The following is a 22,232-nucleotide window of genomic DNA, read 5'->3' as shown; positions in this document are numbered from 1 at the left end:
TATATATAATATATATTAAAATAATTTCCCCATTGTGGGACTAATAAAAGATTATCTTATTTTATCTTAATCACAAAAAAACTAATAAACAAACACAACAAACAAACCTATCGACAGACATGAAAACTCCTCGATGGAGGTAATAATGCTCCGGTGCCAGCTGAGACATGACTTGGCAGAATTTTTAAAGGAAATAGTGCGGTTGACATTGTTTAGTTTTAGGTTTTTAAGGTGACTGGGATTAACTGTGTTGACTTTAAACTGCGGTCCCTTCCAACATGTAGTATTAAGCAGTCACTGAAGAATGTTTGTACTTCTAATAACAGGTCATTTTCCCAAAGAAAAGAAAATATTACACAACAGCTTAAAAAAACTGTAGTAGAATTTAGTTCATATCCAACTAAACATATCAATACCCCCCTTTTCTTATGAAAGCAGTACTACCGAACCACAACAGTACAGCTGCAAGTTATTAAGACAAAAATAATAACTGAAAGATGCTTAAAAGTGAGCTAGAGTTGAGGGGAACCACACAATTGGATGATAATTCTCTCCAGGTTCGTCTACTATGTCTTAACTGATTTTATATTTCACGTTTCATTGCATTCGTTCAAATAAACAATAGAGATTCAAGCAGTTTTCAAAGCCAAACTGTGAAAATCGACTCTTTCTAACAGTGACACAACAAACCAGGCAAGTACTGAGGTGTTTAATAAATAACAGCATGAACAACACAACAACAACAATAACAACAACATTAAAAGCTTGAATTCATTTTGTATATATACACATACCATATATATTTTCATATTTGACTGTATAAACCATAAATATGACATGCAGTCCTCATAACTTAAAACAACCAGGACTTCTCAGACTGAGGTAGGGTCAGGGGCCAAGAGATTGGATGGGTGAAGCTGTTTGTGTGTGTGTGTGTGTGTGTGTAAGTGTGTGTGGATTGAATACAATGGTCAGTGTGTGTGATGGTGTGTGTGTGTGTGTGTGTTTGGAGGTGGGGAAGAGGATTACAGTATTGGCAATAAATCTGCAGTGGCTGTTAGGGAGAAGTGTGTGTGCTTGGTTCGTAGTTCAGTGGTCAGGAGTCGTCCTCCCCAGTCAGTGCCCCAGTCGTCCCCCCCAGGACTTCCGACTGAGAACACAGACACACGCGGCGTTGATGCGGATGAAACGCCAGGCTGTCCGTTCCTTGAAGACGGACAGGGCGCTTACGAATATGTGTGTGTTGGTGCAGTAGGAGTTCCAGTGGCGACTGTCGATGCCAAGACAGCCCGATTTGGAGCCCTGCTTGGCGCCCCGTCCTCCCGTCCTCCCCCCGTTTGCATTCCCGGAGCCTCTGTGCGTGGGGTATCGGCAGGTGGTCTCATAGAAGAACTGTTTCTTCACCACGTTGTTGATTGTAACGTTGGGCAGCACTGTGACCTCGTTCCCGGCTATGTCTGTGGCTTGTGTCAGGTTGCCCACCCAGGTGTTTATGCTGTCACATACTGAGTACTCCCCTCGGTGCATGGTGTGCGACCCTGCTCTGCGCCTCACCCTCATCCCCCGCACCCCTTCAATGTCATAGCCCTCACCCTCCAGGGCGTCGTGTGATGGCAGCACCTCGCTGAAGACCACGCGGGGCGAGGAGCGGTAGCGTCTCTTGGAGAAGAGCTTGGGGTCCACTACTGGGATGGAGGGGTCAGGAGGGGAATTTGATGTAGAGTGCGTGACGACAGGGCTCCTGTCCTGGGTGCGAGAAGCTACCCGATGGTGCCTCTTGGTCCTGTGGTGGCTGGTCCTATGATGCTCCTGTGAAGAGTGGTGTTCAGAAAGGTGGTCCCCCGCTGCTCTCTGCTGCTGTCCTGCTCTTTGATTGGCTGCCGTCTGCTGTCCTGCTTTGTGGTTGGCAGGCCCGGCACTCCGGGCCAATCCACCTCCCATGTTCAGTACAGCCTGGACGCCGATCAGGAGGAGCAGGACCAGTGGTGACGACCTCATGGGCACACGTCCTGAGGCGAATACAGGAAAGGGTCAGATATGTCATGCTGGTTTCTAAATTCATTTTTGAAACTTACATCGCCACTAAACGTAAAGAAATATCTGAGATTTTGAGAATAAGGTCATAATATTAGAAGATAATTTAGGCAATGGGTCATTTTAGAGGGAGAGTATCAGAAGATCAGCAATCGCCTGCATTAAAATTGAGAAATGTGCAACATCCTAGTATAGGTTTAACAATTAATTAAATACTTAATGTTTTGGGTCATCTGCAACACATTATTATAAGTATTAGGTGTTTCAAAAGATTGTGCTGTGTCTATTCCGAAGAAAGAACAGGGCCTCTTGCCCATTTTGTTGTTTGCTGGTAAGTTCCCTAACAAATTTTGTTTTCATATTTTCTTGAAATTAAAGTCCAACTTTATGCTCATGATAATTTCATGATACCTTTTTTATTATCTCAAAATTCTCAAAATCCCCAATTTATTTTCCTTCAATATGGCCCTAATACTCAGTCATATTGTTGAAAGTGACTTTACTTATCAAGTAGAAATACCAACGTTTTTGGAGATGCACTATCCAGATACTCAAGTGTGAAACACAAAATGAACAATGTGTAACTCCGAATGTTGACTCAGGCAGATCGCTGATGTTCATAAGCATCAGCTCCTCGCTAAATGCTTCACTGTGATTGGCTCGTTCACTGCTGTGTCAAATCCCAATCATGCAGGTGTGAAGTGTGGAAATTCGAACCTGACACTGTTACTGTGTCGCATGTGCTGATGTTGATTTACAGCTCCCTCAACCCAACCTCCTCCAGTGTGGTGCTTTGTATTATTGATATGACTATGATTCACATTAATGCATGAGATCATTAAGAGGTGATTATCTCTCCCAGCAGAATCCGTGTCACGGCTTGGATTTATCTAGAACTCCCTCAAACAGCACAGACACAAAGGAGTAAGTGGTAGTTAAAGCATAATTAGTTTTGGCCATTTTCTTCATCACAGGAGCATCTTTGGTCCAAGATGATTTATTTATCTCATTTTGTGTGTTGCGTTGTGCGTTGCTGTGGTGAAGTGTTTGATGTCTACCTGTGGAATGTGTCCAGTTGAAGTGGGAGCCCCTGTGGACTCTAGAGCCAGACTCCAGTGCAGGCCGGGCCCCTCGTGCCTGCCATCTGGACCCCCTGAACCACAGCTCTGTGACACACACACATACACATTTTATATGCTTTATTGAAACCATTTACTGATTCAAATAACTCACGTGCATATATGCATATATCATTATGACTAAACTTTACACACAGGACACATTGATATAAATATTTGAAAGTATTTTAAAATCTTCATTTCTAATGTACGTAAGATGGATTACACAAGACAGTGCTTTGTATCAAACATGGAGAACTCAACAAGACACATTTCAATGAAAATATACAAACAAAAAAAGCAAACAAAAGAGGAAAGAATATAAATCTATAATGTCAGGTCATTTATTTTGTCCTGATAGTGTCATTTATCCTAATGATTAGAGATGGCTAAATTTTTATGATTACACATCTCATGATATAAAATATTTAGTTTGTGAAAAGTCAACTTCATGTTAAAAAGAAGAACAAGAAGGAAGGTTATCATATTTATCAGTGTAGATGCAATTATTTCCACATCACAGTGCCCTCATCTCTGTTCTCCAGATCACCACTGCTCTAACAAGCATACACAATTCATCATGATCCCACCTTAAGTAAACACACACAGACACACACACACACAGACACACACACGCTCAACTCTTAAGAGCTAAGGCTGGCACACACTGGAACGCGTGGCATTTCACACCTCATTAGATGTTACGTGTATATGCCCGACGTGAAGCACCCCCGACATGCGTTCACATCATGCGTTATAAATGTAGGGGATGTGAACACTTGCACATATGTGCCACACATGCAAACAGCATCTTTCCACACATGCTGTACATGTGCGTGAAGGAAAGCATGTGAGGTTGTTTTTAACCTTTAATAGTTTGCATGCTTGGATGCCATGATGTGTATGAATACACACACCCCCTCCAACACAAACACTACGCAGGTCACAGGGTGAGTTGAAACTGGAGTGTCAGTATTTTTTGACATATCTGCAGCGTTCTGTAAAATCCACTTCACTGGTACGGTGTTGGAATACCGCAAAGTTTTGTTGTAAATATTTGCCTCCACATGTTTACTTCAGGGGCAACCTTCGAAGCTGGGTATAAAATAGTTCAGATAGTGATTCATGGTTATCTTTAAAACATTTTAAAATATTATTTGCATTTCTTTTTGTTGGCACCGCGGTTGCCCAGATATTAGTTTGCTTTGAAATCCTGCCTGTGTTGCACATAATAACCTGAAGAGGTCAGCGTTGCCTGCTCAGACCTCGATTCAAGGCCGACAGCTGAGACGCATCAAAGCATCATTGGCTCTGATCCCTGCATGAGAGAAGTTTGGCATCTTAAATCATTTTTCAGTTATTTTCCCACAAGATAAGACTTTTTAAGTCCTTGAGATGTTGTTCTTTTAACTTTACATGGTTGTTTAACAGACAGTAGTTGAAAGTAAGAATAGAAATGCACTGTCATACTTTATTTAGTTTATTTGTTGAGAATATTATTGAGAGACTCTTGAGTATGTAAAGCTACTTTATACGTCTCTTTAAAAAAAACACATTTCAGATGGAGACATTTATTTTCCACTCCTCCACATTTATATGACAACTGTAGTCACTAGTTAACTTTTTATTTCTGTGCATGCCAGTGCATTTGGCCTCTCCCTGCTCTGGTTTATAAAACGCCTTTAATTTACAAACACATACTGTACAAGGCATGAGATGTAAATGTGTATAAATCATATAGCAAACTTTTAAGTATGATTAATAACTCTACATTAAATGACCCTATGAAGTAGTGACCTAAAACAGCCACAATAGTACATGTTATATTTTAAATTATCATTAATGATAATAATAATATAATAATAAAATAGTCTTCTTCTTCTTTTCTTAAAGAGTGTTGTAGTCTACATAATGACTATTTTTACATTTTGCAGATACATTTTATGCAGTTTTACTTAATTCTAAAATGTAGGAATTAATCATGCAATGAAATACTTTTACACTGCAGTATATTTGTATTGTTTGTTTATGTTTACGTTTACTTCAATAAAAGAACTGAACATTTCTTAAGTCACTGCCACAGGGTCAGCTTGCATATAACAGTCTCGTAACCTCAGGTGATTGAGAGCGTTATTTGTGACACTTTTGTTTTTTAGAAACTGACCTGCCAGCGATATCTTTCGGCTTCAATAAACACCATCACACACACACACACACACACTCACACACATATGGAGCTGGTCCAAACAGACAGTGAGCTGATTGATCCAAGCTGAAGGGCAGCTCACTATTTACACGGCCCAGGGTGAGCCGGGAGGATCCTAATGTTAAAAATATGTGCCTTGTGTTTAATGCCAGCGGAGCCAGCGTAAACACTGCAGCGCAGGAGCACAGGGGTCAGGGCGGTTTAGAGAGCACCTCTGACTTATAGGATTACCTCAGCACTGGATCCCAATGTGTCTAAATAACCCCCCCCCCCCCTCACACAGATACTGCCTCACATGCACCTCCATACATACACAAGCTCGTAAGATTTAATGGGGTTTGGATGAGCTCCCGAAGCTGTTTGTTGGCTTTATGGTTTTTTGGAAGCAAAACCACACTGTTACTGCAGAAACTGTGCACGAGCAGGACTGGAAAGTCAAGATATCTCAGCCACGCTTGCCGGGTGTTGACAGCGCCTGGAATAAAATGCTATAGCTGAGATGCTCCTATGGATTTTACATACTAACATACCTCCTATATCAAACTGTGGGGGAAAGGCGATCCATATGGTACTGACAAAACAGGAAGTCTCCCCGCACTTTGACGTGCACAAGACAGCGAGCTGCTTAGGCAGAAACATCAGAGCGCACGAGCAACACATGGTGACTTGCCCTGGAGAATAAGAGAGCGAGAAAGAGACGGTGCTGCTCACATGTGGCTGCCAAACAATGACAAAGGGGTTCCAAATCCATTTAGGCAAATACCACAAAAACGACAGACACTATATGGTTCACATTTCCAAACACTCAGCATGTAGAAATACAAACTAGCAGGAACAAAGAGGTTTGCTTCGTGGCTTTTCTTAAAATCCAGGCACCACTGAGGTTGTTTATGGCCTTCAGGAGGTTCCCTTTCTCACAATAGGCCGATGACTCCCTAGTTTCGCCAAACGCTCGGCCCAGTTAGAGACCGTTACTTCTGAGGCATCCATCACTTTCGAACGCTACGATGGCACGGGCGTTCAAGGCACCACACGGCACTGCCAGGTTGAACGAGATTGCCAAAGTTGATGAAAGTGCGTGGAGGGAAGACATACGTTACACAGCTGCTAGATTGTGACCTGGAAAACTAATCATTAGTCTGCGTGAGAGGAAAACACTTCAGACAGAGAGTAATTGCTTAGCCCAAGGCTCTGGAGCCCAGCCACACTGTTACTGGTGCTGGCTATGTCAAGTTAACACATTTTCATTTGGTCAACCAGTGAGGAGATGCACCATAGGTCAGACAAAGTGGCTCCTACGCACATGTGGCAACTGTAAAGTGCCGCGTGTTGACTGTAACAACAAAGCAGCTGTGCCGAATCACGAGCAGATACAGAGAGCGGTCATTGATCCAAGGTTAGTTCACAGCGAGCCAGGGGTTCTTCCTATCTGTGTGATGCGTTAGTCATCAGCTACAAGTCCTCGTTAAAAGATGTGCGGGAGCGACGTGTCAGCGGCTCTCTCAAACAAACACACACCTCTCTCTCAGAGCGATGACAACACCATCAGATTATGAGCGGGTGTGAACGCGAGACTGACAGCTCCAGAGGAAGAGAGAAAAGAGACGGAGCGAGGGTGATGAGGAGAGAAAGCAGAGAAAGGTAAACAGCTTTTTCCGTGTCTTTCATCAGCCCAGTGTAGTGCAGTTCCTCCTGTTGTCATCCGCTGGAAATAATTATCAGGAGGGATGACGGCCAGGTCACCTCGCTCCGTTTCACTTTTACTCACATCCAAATGTTTGGAGATATGTTTTCTCTGAAGAAACACTATCTCATGGTCATTCATCAACGTTTGAAAAATGCAAGGACATGCAAGGATTGGACTACGTGGACCATGTAAGTCTTTTTTTTAAATAACACTCACTCACATGGTCATCAGATGTCATTTCCTCCTTCCCACTTTTTGTCACTGTTTCAGTTGTTGCAAACAATATGCTCAGTTTAGCTCGGCTTCCATGTGAAACTGATACAACGTCCAAAACACTGCCAAGAATCGAGGTTCCTGTCACGCAAAGTGATGTCATGTTAAAAGCACAATTAAGTTACGCTCGCTCGGGAGGCTGTCAGTGAGATGGCTATTCTTGGAAAAGCTTTAAAAGTCTTGTATATGTGATACAGCGCACAGGTCAGAGAGTCGGAAACACTGTTAAAGTAGAGGTGGTTAATGTGTGTTTTTCAAAAGCCGGAAATTTTGTTTAAAAAAATAAACCTTTTAAATTTTCGCAATCTTTATAATTGAGCTTAAGTTGGTGTTACACAGATCCACAATCAGTTAACACAGATATTTCTTGTCCATTATTAAAGTAAAGGATTTAATTTAAACAAAATTATTTGTTTATTCTGTACACCAGATTTAGATTTACGGAAACACATGATTTATCATTCTGTGCTCAATAAACATTTCAATACAACTCAGCATGATTGCATTTGAAAAACAGTCTGTAGAAACCAAGAGCCAATTTGTGGGACCTGTGTTTCTCAACCTGCCATAGTTATAATTCCAGAAAACCTGAACGCCGTCAGACTTTACACAGTCGACAGTTGTAATGTGACTAGCAGAGATGAAGGATCGTCTTTTACCTCTTGTCTTCCTCTTAAAAAAAAGACATTTCCTGTGAGAACCGAAGCACCTGTCACACATCAGGGATACTTCAAACAGTGAAACTCAATTGTTGCTCAGGCCTCGGGACACAGGGGAGAGAGAGAGAGAGAGAGAGAGAGAGAGAGAGAGAGAGAGAGAGAGAGAGGGGCAGTGTCAAACTGACAGGCGCACACAACCTGTTAAAGCACTTGACTCCTCAGTGCGACGACAAATTACACAAGGTATGCACAACAAGAGAACGTTTACAGGACAAATTGTTGTATTATGTGCTCACAAACTGCTACAATATGGAGGAAAGAACACATGCGCCGTTCTTGACATCAGTTTGAAGCGCAATAAAATATGCTTGGCGAGTACAACAAAGATATACGCTTTTTCAAATGATTCTAATTTATTTTAAAAGAAGTGGCTGGCCTTTTATTCAACTCAGCTTTCTGATTCTGGCAGCCATGTACATGCATGCACTTCATATGAAGTAGACGTGCTGCCAGCATCTCTGAAATCTATCAGTCTGAAGTTTTACGAGCTGTTTCAATCCAATTTACCTCTTATAAAACTTTAAAAGAAAACGGTACCATGCAGTGAGCAGGGAAGCCATTTGTAGGCCATTTCTTGTTTTGATTAGCAAAGTGTGTATTATATGTATAGTTATATATATTTATATCATCGTTTTAAACAGGTGTTTCTCTTCATCAGCTGTGGTAAAAGAAAAGCGTGTTTATCTAGTACGAGGTATCTTGAGAATATCAGGGAAGCAGGGAGGCAAGGTGTGGAAACGAAGAGGAAGGGATATTGGCTTTGAGCCAGTGTCTTCATCCAGCTGTTTTGTGTCTTTCTCTGCCTCTGTCTATGTTTCTCTGTCTGTCTCTCATCTATCCAGGTTCTCTCCATTTCTGCTCCTGGAATCTGACTTAAAGCTCGGCTCTTTTTTTATATCTCAAGGTCAAAAGCCAGAGGTAACTTCCTGGATATGCGGCGGTGTCTAACAGCGATAACAGACTTCAACACACGTGCACGCACATGCAGAGCACTGCTGCTTGTGTTGGATTTACTTGTGTTTGGGGGGAAACTACACAACAATCCATTGATCAGATCCCCAGGCCAACATCTGATCTCTTTTCCAAATTGGCTGTATCAAAGCGAGACTGCGCGCACGTACTGTTTTGTGCCGCGGGCTACAAATAATTGGCTACTGCTTCAGATGCTGAAAATTGAATCCTCTAGTCTAACGACACTAACACACAGGAAGTACGATTTCAATTAGCATCCCCTTGGAAACAATTTGTCTTGGAACTATTGATAATTAAAACAGTTGCTCTTGGCTCCACTTTACCGACTCCACCAAAGCAAACTTTCCAAGAAAAGTAGATGTCAAAGAATTGCGTCAAGAGGAGAAACGTGTGCCAATGCAATTGGACTGAAAGTAAAGTAAAGTGAATCTTGAATCTTGAATCTACCTACTGATTCAGTATCCCATCTACGCATCAGACCATTGCAACGACAATCATACAGTATGTGAATTTTCTGTCTCCATAAAGTATCAATGCTTTCCGCTCTCGTTGATGTAGCAAATCTCAAAGGCACGTTGACACTGATATGGCTCCTATTCCCGTCCAAGACACCAAAACACAGTTCCAGGAACAACAGGCCTTCAGTTGAGAATACACTGTCTCTCTCCGGTCTGAGGGGAATTTTTAAGTCTGCTTTTCAGCTGAGATTTCACACGTCTCTGTGCTACATGTGGTTAAACTTATATATATCTTCTTGGCACAATATTTGTCCCAGGGTCGTTTTCTATTTGTCAGGGCAACCCTGAGAAGAAGCAGAGACATGGCTACAGTGTAACCTCACCCCGCTCTCTACTGTCTTACAGTAAGTCGAACAATGATTCACAATAGAAAGTCTGAGTCCTTGTGGTCGGTGTGAAACGAATCCAACACAAACAACACTTTAGTTGACGTTCAGTTCAGCATTTGGATGAAAGGGATGAGAATCAAGTAGAATCCGGCAAGTGGAACAATGCAGCTCATTGTAAACCAAGGAAAATCTTCTTTCTCTCTTTGTCTTAATTATGTGTTTTTTAGCTCTTTCCCAGAATAAAATTAACAACCTGATTTGTTGATGTATGTTACGTAATAGAGTTTCTGGGCTTGTTCTTTGACAGCTGGGTTATACTGTATATCATACTTGCCTTTATAAACACACAATAATTTACTTTCCTGTAACATTAGAAATGAAATTAGCTTTAAGTAATTTGGGTTACACCACAAACTGAGAACTACTGTGCATGAATGAAACAAAAACCCTAGTTCCCTTTACATGACTTTTAGCCTGATTTCCAGTCGCTGACGAGTTTTAGAAGTCTAAGCATTCGGCAATCATTATGCGTAACCTCTTCGAAAAAATGCAATTTTAAGGAGCTTCATCTCGCAATAGATTTCTAGCCCACAACTACAACCAATCAGAGTGCAGGACTAAGTGAAGGTGGTGAAGGTATATGTGGTAGTGAGGTGCCCCCTGACTTTGGAATATTGCTTTTATGCAAAGTGCTATAGAAATGAATAGTAGGCAGGATTACTTTGTTGATGGCAAAGTGGAGAACATTTTTAAAGATTTGCCATTTCTAAACAACTGTGACGAAGCGTTTCACCTCCTCCAGGTTAACGTGTCCTTCAGTGGGCAGGTTGACACAAAAGAGCAGGAGCATCAATCAGACTCACTGCGTCTCTTCTCGCGTGTTTTCGTGATTAAACGTAGTCAGGGTTTCTCCTGGTGAAAGATTGTGTAGTGTCGTATGATCTGACAACGATCTGACAACTTTGAAAGGAGTGTTTTGTCTATCTTGAGGTAAACTGCAAATGCCCGTGTCCAAAGCTTGATTCAACAGTTCAACTGATTAATTTCTACCGCAGTTATTTTCATGCTTCAATTCTACTTTCACTGCATTAAAACACCCTCACACACTCTGACTTTGAGTCATTAAAACCCCAGCTAGGCATCATGTCCCCTTGGTACTGAAGTAAAACCGCAGTAGTGAAAGACCCTCTCCCCTCTGTCTCCCTTCCTAACCGGGCCCATCCCCAGTCAACCCACCCTCTCCCTGCACTGGACCAGCAGATGTGGGAGGCCAGTCATCCAGGCCATGAAGGCAGGATGAACACAATGAGTTACATTTTTTCCAGACCCTGGTATTTTATGACCTTGACATTCAACAATCTTCTCATGACAAGTGGTTAATCTTTTGGCATGGCTGTGGTCAAAAACTCCCCCCTTCCTGGTGAGAACTTAAGATCACCCAGTGGAACAGTGAGCGGAGGAGGACCAGAGGCAAGAATGCCTGAATGGACACAGAGAGAGAGAGAGAGAGAGAGAGAGAGATGGAGACAGGGGAATGGAGAGGAAGATAATCAGTGATGTCAAGGGATGGGGAGAGGCAACAAGCAATGGAGGGTGGGGAAGAGATGGGCAATGAGAAGTCTTGGGAATTTGATAAATAAGGGAGCGTGCGATGGGAAGAAGCAGAGCGAGGAAGGGCAAGGTCACAGGGGGTCAGAAATGTAGAGAAAGAAAAAAAGGATATTGAAGGAGGGAGGAATGAAGGGATTTGTGATGAGTGAGGGACAGAAGGAGTTTTTCCCTCCCAGAAAATAATATTCATTGATGTTTGCTCAAGTAGACAGAAAATTTACTTGTCTAAGGAATGTTGCAGCTCATGTTGCTTAATACTCATAAATACTCATGCTCATAAAATCCCATGTGCGGCGTACAGGTACTGTGTATCAGCATGTATTGTATGTGACAGGTATTACGATATCTTTTTGATAAAGATCAGAACTAATATGAGTGTGAGTCATACGGCTCGTCAATCTGTTATCTCTGTGCTTTGAATGCGTCTCTTGCAGCTTGTGCCCTTTGCCAAATTGAGCATATAGGTTTACATGTCACAGGAGGAACTCTGCATTCAGAGGCGTAAACAGACAAATGCACTCACTCAGTCAATCAAATTTTCCATTACGTCCTACTTGTGCTGCCCTTTCCGTCTCACGCCATGAGGATGGGTGTGGGCCCATACACGTAAACTGGGTATATGTTCCATCAGGCATTTAGGCAGTTGGGCTATTGTATACTGCCAGTGCTCCAACTTGGACTCTGTAATTAAGTGCACGAGACACTAAACATAAAAATATTCCATTCTTCAGGCATGTAACGGGTATCAGCTCATTACAGTATTAGGTTGATAGAGTACAGAGAAAGTGCTCATAATTGCAAAGTCGCGCTTCCACTTTCAACGGGCATAACCTGGATTTGATTTGATGAACGTAATTTAATTTTCTTCAGGACCCATGGTTTGGGGGCGAAGGGTCAACCAACTCTAGCGCCGCGCCATTGAAGCATGAAGGTATTAAATATCTCGCTCCAGGATACTGAGGGAAAACATATCAGGACTGGAAAGATGAGGTCCCGCTGCCATGTGGCCTTAAAGAGCCATCATGTCAAACTGACAGATTCTTCACTGTAACCTTGAATCCTATAATTTAGCAGCATGGATGGTAAGTAGATCCTGACGGAACAATCTCAGTATTCGGTGAATGGCCATTAAATTTTGTGCAGACATTCATGGTTCCCAGGGGATGAATCCTACCAAGATTCAGAAAGTATGGAAAAGCAATAAGTGCTGGACAGAAGCAACAAAAGCCAAAAGACAAGAATTGTCCGCACACCAGTCGATGCGCCAGGACGATTTTTATTTACCTACCAGGTAACGTTTTTTGGTCAAAGGCCCTTCTTCACACAATATATACAAAATATACAATATGCCAGTATTAATGGGAACCCATCAGCCACAGTCATATGATTTGGGACCTAACTTTGTACAGTCATGTTTCCCAGAGGAGGAATCCTAATTACTAATTACTGATCCCCAGACTTTTCATTTAATTTTCACCTGCATTTTGCATAGTCAATGGCAGACATTAGCATACTATATACATTTTCTAATTAGCACTAAAATGTCATGATGGTTATGGATATTATACCGGGCTACAAAGAAACAAAGAAAGCAAAAAGACGTGGGAAAGGTGGATATGACACAATTAAAAGGCTGCCAAAATGAAGCGTCCTGTTACCTCGAATAAAATTGGGTATTTCTCTGGGTTTGAACATTGTTGGAAACATTCAGGATAATGTAAGAACACAAACCAACAAAATATCTAGCATAGGTCTAGCTGTTTTTAGACATTTTAATTGTTACATATATCTTTAATCAAAACTTGATCAATGAACCTAACAATCGTGCTTTGAGGATTACTTTTTGTTGTCATACAAATCAAGCTTTTACTGTTACTGTTACAGACGGCATTGCCAGGACTGCACCGAATCCTCAGAGAGCGTAAAAAAATGTTCATGCTGTCGTCACTTCCAGCCTTTGTTTGATTACCGTCTCACCCTTCTCACTAAAGACTTGACCCGGCCATTTTCTGTTCTGTGTGGTCTACACATCGTTCTGTCATCTCCCCCTCTCTCTCTCTCTCTCTGCTTCTGTCTCCCTATCTCCCTCCGGCCCCTCCCTCTCTCCCTGGAGCTGATGTCAACCACCTGTCTGCGTGGGACCTCCCAGGCCCATCCTCTGTCTGTTAGCAGCATGCCATGTCCAGTGCGTGGTGAAAGAGATAAAGTGACTGCTTTCCAGACGGCCGTCATGTGCGTTCATGTGTGTATGTGACCTGCAGCGAGTGTTTAGATACATTTGTATTTACTGTGGCTCTTGATGCATGGACTTAACAGAGATATCAGCAGAGAAAAATTACTTCAGACGAGTTCCTCCCCAAAACTCCTCTTGACACGAGATTAACCCTTAGGTTTGAAAAAACTGGTCTTGTCTGACTAAAACAACTGGAAGAAAAAATTATGCCTTATGAACCACTTCAGTGGATGTTGCGTCACTGCAATTCCTGTGGGAGAACGGAAGCAAGTGGAGTGAAATGGGCAAGATCCCCAAAATAAGAAAGTAAAAATGTTTTATCATGTTGTTGGAATGTCGGAATAGGCAAGGGAAAAAGAGATAAAGATAGTAACAGTAGCAGAAGTGGAAGCAGCATGAAAACCAAATTGCGATAGGCAGTTTAGCTATAACATCATTCAGCATTTATGCAAGCATTTAATGAATGAATGGGGCATACAGTAATCTTACATATGTGATGTGACATTTGCTTGGATCGCGAAAACCCAGTTTTTCCCTCATTAATAACATATTTAACCTCTCATAATGGCAAACCATTCAAATAATGGTGTTCAAATGATCCATCGGCACCTATAACTGTCACTTTCTGGCACCAGTTTAACTCCGCTCACAAAAGCCATAATCGCTGTTTACAAACATAACAAAAAATTTGTTGAAGGAACTTCTGCTCATTGTGTTGGAGAGCAGTCTGCTAAGACCAGCCAGTGGGTCATCCTCCTAAATACAGTGTATTTCCAAATCAGTATAATCCAAATAAGTGCATAATAAGTGGTTTCACTATCCTTGGGGCTAAGGCGTGTGTGTCTGGGTTAGATGCGTATCCAACACAAACACACATGTGTATCCACAAGTACACACATGCATGTTGCTTATTCACACTCGCTCAAATTCCTCCAGTGCTGGAGTGGTTTATGTTTCTATTTATTCTGTCTATTTTCTATGTTTGAGGGAATGTGATTCCTCAAAATGAGTGGATTATTAAAGTGTTTTACAGGGAAGGCAATTTTTTTTTTCTTTTTAAGGTATTAGCTTGAATTTCGATATTTGAATAGATCAGATAATCTTCTTCTGTTGTTGGCAACAAGTGAGAGTTTCATGTCCGGGCAAGCTACACTGTAGGCAACCTAATCGGGATAAAGGGGAAGGAGAGTGAGAGTGAGAGAGTGTCATCACACAGTCAAAATGTACACACACACACACAAATGAAAAGGGAATGAAAAGAGGTTGGGTTGCGGTGAAACAATTGTAAAACACCAGACGTGCACTAAGTCAACAGATTAAGACCACAACTGTGTTGTTCTAGCAGCCCTGGTAATTCGGTGATTTATCAGCTACTGTGTGTTTGGTCTGTGTGCACATGCATGAGAGGAAAGCCAGCAATAGCTGAAAGTCATAGAGGCATCTAATGTAGAATGAGCGGACATGTCTGCACATTTAGTTGTCATTTTTTGAAGCGTTATGTAGCGCACACTCGCATGTGTGCAGACACAGTAACAGAAAGACACGCAGACACAGGCAAACACAACCCCGAGATGGAACACCTGTCGAAATCAGATCTGCAACTGTCAAACACACAAAGACGGACTTGCATTAACAGCCATGGATTCGGTTTTCAGCGTGTGGAAAAGTCCAAACACAGGAGTGCATAATTCTTGATGTTGCACGGCATATATAGGAGGTGAAAAACAGGTCCATATGGGAGGAAGGTGCGGGCGGGGACAAAAGAATCCTGTTCACATCTGACAAATATTCCGTTCAAATCCAGCAAGTCACAAATGTCAAACAATGTTAGCTGTGATTCCTGCAGGATAAATTCTCTCCCAAACATTGTGAGAAGCTGTTTGTAAAGGAAACGTCAACAGGAATGACCCCCGGACCAGGATTTTACTTCTCAAACACAGACGTAACCCCCAACACAAACTCTGACCTTTTACCTCTCCCACTGAGTCCAGACGGAACATTTAATCTGGTTCACTTTACGCCAGATGTTCTTACCCCATTCTGTGCTCTGACCTGTGCCAGACTGCAGCTCCAGCAACCCAGAATATAACCAAAGCAGGGTCTGCGTTTACATTTTTGCCCATGAATTATTATATCCTAAATTATCCCCGGGACTGGAGATAAACTTGCTGACAAGCGACTGCACCATAAACGTAATTGTTCACATACTTGCACTCCAGGATGTGGAGGATACCTCGAGAAATGTATGTTTCTCTCTTGGTTTATTAACTCTTCGTCAAAACTTTGCGTCATTGTTGCCGCTGCTGTTGTCGCCTACTTACTCATATCCTCATATTGCCCTTGGACTGCCCCTACTGATCGTGTAAGTATTGCATCTTGCGGACACAGTGTTTATTTCTGACAACATGCACGACAAATGCAACAAAACCATTCACTCCAAAAGAATGCAAGATACGAGGGGAAGCCACACATCTCTAGCCGAAGACAGAAACTTTGTTCCAGATGTTCAAACTGTATCTACTGTTTTTATTCTTGCTTTATCAGATGTCAATCATCATATGTCTTTCATGTTAAATTTTATGGAATCTAGGTTTCAGAAACACATGCAGTGAAAGAGAAGGTAACAAAAAATAAAGATTGGCTTTCAAGTTTGTTCTTCTTGTTAAACATGCTATTTTCCACGCCGCTTTTTACAATGTATTTTAAATTCTTAAGGGAGAAAGATACAAACGACACAATTTACAAATAACCTTTCGCTGGACTGGTTTTACAAGCCAAGTATGTTCTCATCAGCAAGTAATTTTTCTTGGACCATGGATTAAAAACAAATGAGATATTGTTTTGGTATCTACTGTCGACATAACAGTGTCGCTACTGTTGCTAATGTCAGGACGTCGAGAAGAGACGAGGCAAAGAGGAATCACTCAGCTCATTGTCAAAGGAAAAATCTAGAAAAGCAGTTTAGAGGAAGTAACACAGGTATTTTGGCATAAAGAGTATATCCTTCACTAATGGAGCAGTAATCACTATGCTGGCAGATTGAGACAGTTCATTGGTTGGCCTCAGGCTTTTGTGGTTTGATTAGAAATCTTTTATCGTGGACAGATCAGGCAACATCCTTCTGCATGAGGAAACCCTTGTTGTCATTCCAAAATGATGCTCGGCCTATATTAGGTGGCAAAGAGAGGACCAGTGCTTTAATGTTTACACAATAACTAGTTTCTTTCGGCCTCGGTTGGGTTGTGACCTGATCTGCACTCTAATAGATAGAAAATCGCAAACAGTGCATTCCCAATAGCAAACCTGGTATAAACAAGATTTATTATATGATGACATATCATAACATAACATAAGACAACACTGTTAGGTGATAGGTTAGAAGCATTATTTTTGTAAAACGTTTTTTATTGTATTATATCATAACCTACATTTTATGTTTCAATCCTAGTAGAACTATAAGCACCCCTGTCTCCTAGGAATGACTTAACAACAAATACATTTTAAAGTAAATTCTATGCTTTTTTTGGGGGGCGTGACGGTGGTAATATCCAATGTTGGTGATTCAGCTGTCATATCAAATAAAAGTAGCGCTTCATTATTCATTAATGAAGCGCAGAAAACTGTTGCCTCTGAACATGATCCAGCGAAGGATTAAACTGTTACCACAAGATATTTGGGAAAGCTGTTTAGTCGAATGTGGACATAGGAGAGAGGGTTGCTTTGTGCTTTGCAGGTTCGTGCAGTTGGTATTAGGCCCTCGGGTTAAAGAGCCAAAGTCAAATTGACAGTCCAGGTGTGCTGTCGCGGCCTGTCCCTGCCCAGGTGTCCTATACAACACTCTGCAGTCTAGACAGCTCATGTCATTCCATCCTTTATGTTTTTAAGGGGTGGAACTTCTTCCTGTCATAATCTGAATGTGTACATTTTCACAAATATGCACGCCTATTGAGATGGCGGCATTATGTCGAGTCCTCACACGGGGGCGCAGCGAACAAAACAGCGGTCGAGTCCAAAAAATATCTTAAATCTGACATATGGGTCTAATGCGTTGATTAATAAGCTGCTTTTGAACAAGCACAACTTCTGTTTATTACATGTGTGCAACTATATGGCAAAGACAATTTACAACGCATTGGTAGGATTATAGTTATCCATGAATAAATGCACCTATACACCTATGTAAAAATACTAAGATACCAAAGATCAAGGTAGGGAAAAATCTATCAACTACCATCTAGTTAACTAACTAACAAGCATCTAGCCAGGTCGTTCGAGACAATAATGATATTATATTGATAAAACCTATGATTATTTTTAAAGATATGCTCTCTGGCTTTATAAAGAATGACTAGCACTGTGTTTTTTACTTTGTCACACGTTGTTTGACCTGGAAGTTACAGCAGAGACGGTCAAAACCAAGGGCAAAGAGGACATGACGCTAACCTTAACACTGATGTTTTCTTTATCTGACATTCAATTATTATAATGTTTGTTACATTGTAGTTACAATAGATTTCTGTACTTTATTGTAAAATGTTATAGCTCCTATCCCTTTCTTTCCATATCTCTCTCTCACACACACACACATGCACACACAAATACACTGGTGCTAACATAGGGAAAGCTGTAATTCAGCTTCAAAGGGAAACCTGAGAGGGTCATGAATAATCACAGACATCTTTGTCTGCAAGGGAAAACAGCACTGTCCATCTGCCCTCTACACACATACACACTGTAGTTCATATGGCTTAGGCTGTTTTTAGCAACGCCACTGCCCAGGCTACAAGTGTGACCATTTCAACTTTAAACCCCAAACAAAAACTAAATATCACTCATTTCCTCAGTTGAAAAAAAACATGTAAAAATGAATTGATTATATTGAAATTGAACAAAATTAACCCTTTTAGTCTGGAAGTTTCTGAAACATTCATGAAGTGGGTCCACAGTGGATTTTTAAACAGACAGATTCAAATGTAGATTTCTAGCCAAGGGGCAGCAGCTGACATTTAGCAGTGGTGGTGGCTTAAAACGAAGCATACTGCAAAATAACCTATTTTTTAAAGCTGACTATTTGTCTCACAGTTTCTCAGCAAGTGTTAGACAAGAAATGTAGCTGATCAGCTATATCTGGATATACTACAGTGATTTAACTGAAACCAAGAGACAGAAGAGTCTCCCTTTTTATGTTATGATTTTCCCACTTAATAGGACACCTGCCATCAAATGCAGCTGATATATACACAACGCAACAAAATAATGTCAGTTTAATTCGATTCTGCTCAACAATACCTGTTGAAATGTCACATTAAGCATATACAGTATAAGACTGCTGCAGCTCTGTGTGTTTACTTCCTCTGTGGACCAACAGGGAGGTGATGAAAACGCAGTCAGCTCCCCTCCGGCACACACTGGCAACAAAATTGAGGCTCGTAAACAATTCTCAAAAAATTATTTTTGCACAGGCCGGAGCACCTATCTCTGGAGAGAGCTTTGCTCAGCTGGCCTCCGCTCAGAGTTCAGATAAGTTTTCTTATTCAACACAGATGTGCACGCAAGCAGCAAAGGAAGTTGTAGAAGCTGATGATGCACAGATAAGAAACTTTATAAACCCCGAGCTCAACAATGCCGACCTTTCTTTTCTTTTATACATCTGCTGCAGATTTAGATGAGACCACAGCTACGACCGGTCTAATGAAATAAGTGCACGCACAGGACACTGTTGAAGCCGTCAGTGTGTGATGTTTGTCTGTAAGCGTAAATGTTCGTCCATGGTGACATTCCTCCCCTGTCAAAGCCCGAAAGGAATTCCCTGGTAGGAGTGGCAGGCATGAGGTCTGTGTTTAGCACACACGCTCGTATACACATAAACTCACACACACACATACAATTACAGACAACTATAACATTTTGAATATATAAAACGACAAGCCGTACAAGCACCAGGCCCCACCCAGACATCAGGATAACCTCAGCAACATACCTCATGTTGGACATTGGAGCTCATCAGAATCTACAAGTCCTTTGAGGGTTGTGTAACATGATCGGAGAGAAAGACAGATAGAAAAAGAGGGAGAGAGAGAGAGGGATAGAAAAAAGGGGGGAGAGAGAGTGAAAGAAGGTAACCTGATGACCCAGGAGCTTTCTGAACACTGAACTAGTTCCCATTGAAGTTTGGAGAACCCCCGCTATTTTTTCTTTCTGATCCTCACCTCTATTCTCTCCTGCTCTCTACACCCTGTCCTCTTCCATTCCCTCTCTCCATCTGCATGTACCTGAAAAAAACCTGCTGCGTGGGACTGAAGACGTTGACAGGACAGAGTAACACAAACTCCACATTCACCCCCTCAACAAAACCTTTTCGTGGTAACCTCCTGTGAGTTGTGGTCAGCTGGAGTTTTCTCCCCCCAACAGAGGACTTAAACCGTGCTGAAATTCAGAGGCTCCACTTTCACTCAATGACAGGTATGAAGAAACCTTTCAATTTCCTTGAAATGAACTCACCTTCTCTCTTCCCTTAACCACACGCACTCCACACATTGATATCATTTTCTAATTAAGAGGGTTTTTTGTTAGACTCACCAGCCTATTAAAGCTCCTTCTCTCCCTTCCCTACAGTGAGTGAAAACTTCCAGACACACTCAGCTATATTCCACCTCAGCCAGGTCTCGCAGACTTATCCCAAACTCCAAATCCCGCTCTCGCTTTTAAAGCTGTGACTCCAGGTCTCGGGCCATCCACCTCTGTCAGTCTCCCTCACACACTCTTTGGGAAATGGATTGTTCCAAAACTTTAGTGAGAGGAGTTCCAAAGCTGCTCGCTCCCTCCCTCCTATATATGGCACACGTCAGGTCCTAGTGCCGACCCCTTCCACGTGCTTCCATTTACAAAAAAAAAGAAAAGAAGCACAGCTGCTGATAAGTTACACCAAGCTGCTGTTATTCATTCTCTCCTTCCATTCACCATTTCATTCATGGTCGTCCTCTCTGCGCAAACCAGTGGAAAAGAAAGAAGATGAATCACACCGAGATGATTCCGTAAGTGCAGTGAAAGCTTCCTGAGACTTGTCAGGGTTGTTCCACTCCTGAGTCACTGCTAGGTTGGCGGAGATACCCCTTGGATGTGGACGCAGTGGTGCAACGTGTCTCAGTCACGCGTGTGGTCCTTGACGTACAGAACGGTTGTGGGGGGGCCCTAGCTTGGTTAAACGACTCATTTTCTGTGCCAGGAGTGCAGTGCCGTTTCCAATGAGATGATATTGTGAATATGCACATGCGTTTGCAGTTCAAACATAGAGAGAATGATGACACCCCAGCAAGATTCATGGATTTAAAGATGATAATAGTTTGATGGTCTGTTGCAACCAGGAATCCATGATTCGTCAAGGATAAATGGAGTTAAGAAAATGGGAAATGGAACAACACAAAGAGTCAAACCATGCAGCTCTGATATCCCCTCACCCCGGTGGAGATTAGCCACACCCTGCTTTCAGGGCCCCCGGGCTACAGTGTCACAACAGTCCCTTTCTGACATTTCTCTCCCTCTCTTGTTTATGCATCTTCACTTTCCCATCTCTCCGTCTTGCCTTCTCATCCTCTCTTGGCTTCTCTTCGTTTCTCCTTTTCACGGCTTCTCCCTGACCTGAGCCGTATCGTTGTCAGTGCCCCTGGCGCTGAGTGGGACAGACACCCCACGCCTCTGCTCCGACAGACAGAGAGAGGAAAGAGAAAAAAGAGCAGAGAAAAATGAGAGAAAAGGGAGGATTGTGTGTCACTGTCATCCTCTTCTCCTCCTCTCGGGGAAATGGAATTCCTTCACTTTTAGCTGAAGCGCATAATGCTGTTTGGATGTTAATGAGAAAAACTTTATTGGGTGCAAATGGGGCATGGAAGGAATAACACAGGTGAAAATTTGAGAGGGGTCTCTCTCGTCTCAAGAATTTTGACCCCAACTTACGGGTTCAAACCCAAATGGGCATTTCCCTAAAGCTGGCGTGGCGCTTGTGTCACTGTCAAAACTGCCTTGGCCCTTGTTATCGAGATGGAGTTTGAAAGGGGAAACCCCAGACGGTGAACTTTGACTCTGCACCCCCCGGGGTTGGTTAAGGGTGAGAAATGCTGAGGAGGGGTGAGCACTCACTTTGGAGGGTAGAGGGGGGGTTAAGAGTGCCCCGATATCCTCTCATTTACGGCATTTTGATGCGGGGAGTGCCTTGGAGGATCTGTGTGCGTGAGTCTGAGCCTGTTTTGTGATTTAAAAATGTCATCGTTGATCAGGTTTCTTAAGAGTAGACACAGTTTAGGCTTAAAGTGGAGAGCTGAAAGTTGCTTAATCGTAACATCCCATTTGGAATTTATAGAAATTGGGTAATTTCTGTAATTAAAACATCAGTCAAAGCTTTTGAATAATGATGACAAATTAGTTTTGTGCTTGTGTTTATTAAAATAATAATGAATGTATTCCACCCCTCCAAAAAGGGCTCTTGGTGGTTGCGACAGGGTTTTGGTGCAATGTGTGGTCCTCAATTTACAGCTC

At 42.1% G+C, this 22,232-nt stretch overlaps 1 protein-coding gene across 3 annotated transcripts; it reads right to left on the bottom strand.

The window, feature by feature from the left end:
* Nucleotides 1–465: 465 nt before the first annotated feature.
* Nucleotides 466–21,396, bottom strand: ngfa (nerve growth factor a (beta polypeptide)). Of its 3 annotated transcripts, none has more exons than XM_034589426.1 (3): nt 20,280–20,587; nt 2,752–3,200; nt 466–2,009 (listed from the first exon to the last, which is right to left on the bottom strand). In XM_034589426.1, exon 3 carries the CDS (start codon nt 1,996–1,998, stop codon nt 1,117–1,119), a length of 882 nt encoding a protein of 293 aa, XP_034445317.1. In that variant the 5' UTR covers nt 1,999–2,009; nt 2,752–3,200; nt 20,280–20,587; the 3' UTR covers nt 466–1,116. The 3 variants fall into 3 exon arrangements, with proteins under 3 accessions (XP_034445317.1, XP_034445318.1, XP_034445316.1); XM_034589427.1 differs by lacking the exon at nt 20,280–20,587 and adding an exon at nt 21,158–21,396 and having other exon boundaries at nt 467–2,009; nt 3,093–3,200; XM_034589425.1 differs by having other exon boundaries at nt 467–2,009; nt 3,093–3,200; nt 20,280–20,585.
* Nucleotides 21,397–22,232: the final 836 nt, after the last annotated feature.

The sequence above is a fragment of the Hippoglossus hippoglossus genome, chromosome 7 (assembly GCF_009819705.1).
Source record: "Hippoglossus hippoglossus isolate fHipHip1 chromosome 7, fHipHip1.pri, whole genome shotgun sequence".
NCBI classification, from domain to species: domain Eukaryota; kingdom Metazoa; phylum Chordata; class Actinopteri; order Pleuronectiformes; family Pleuronectidae; genus Hippoglossus; species Hippoglossus hippoglossus.
The sequence above is the reverse complement of the archived record's forward strand: the minus strand, read 5'-3'. Positions and strand labels throughout refer to the sequence as shown.

What these genes read in the sequence shown, in the direction of transcription:
- ngfa (XM_034589427.1), bottom strand. Translation starts at nt 1,998, where the DNA reads ATGAGGTCGTCACCACTGGTCCTGCTCCTCCTGATCGGCGTCCAGGCT.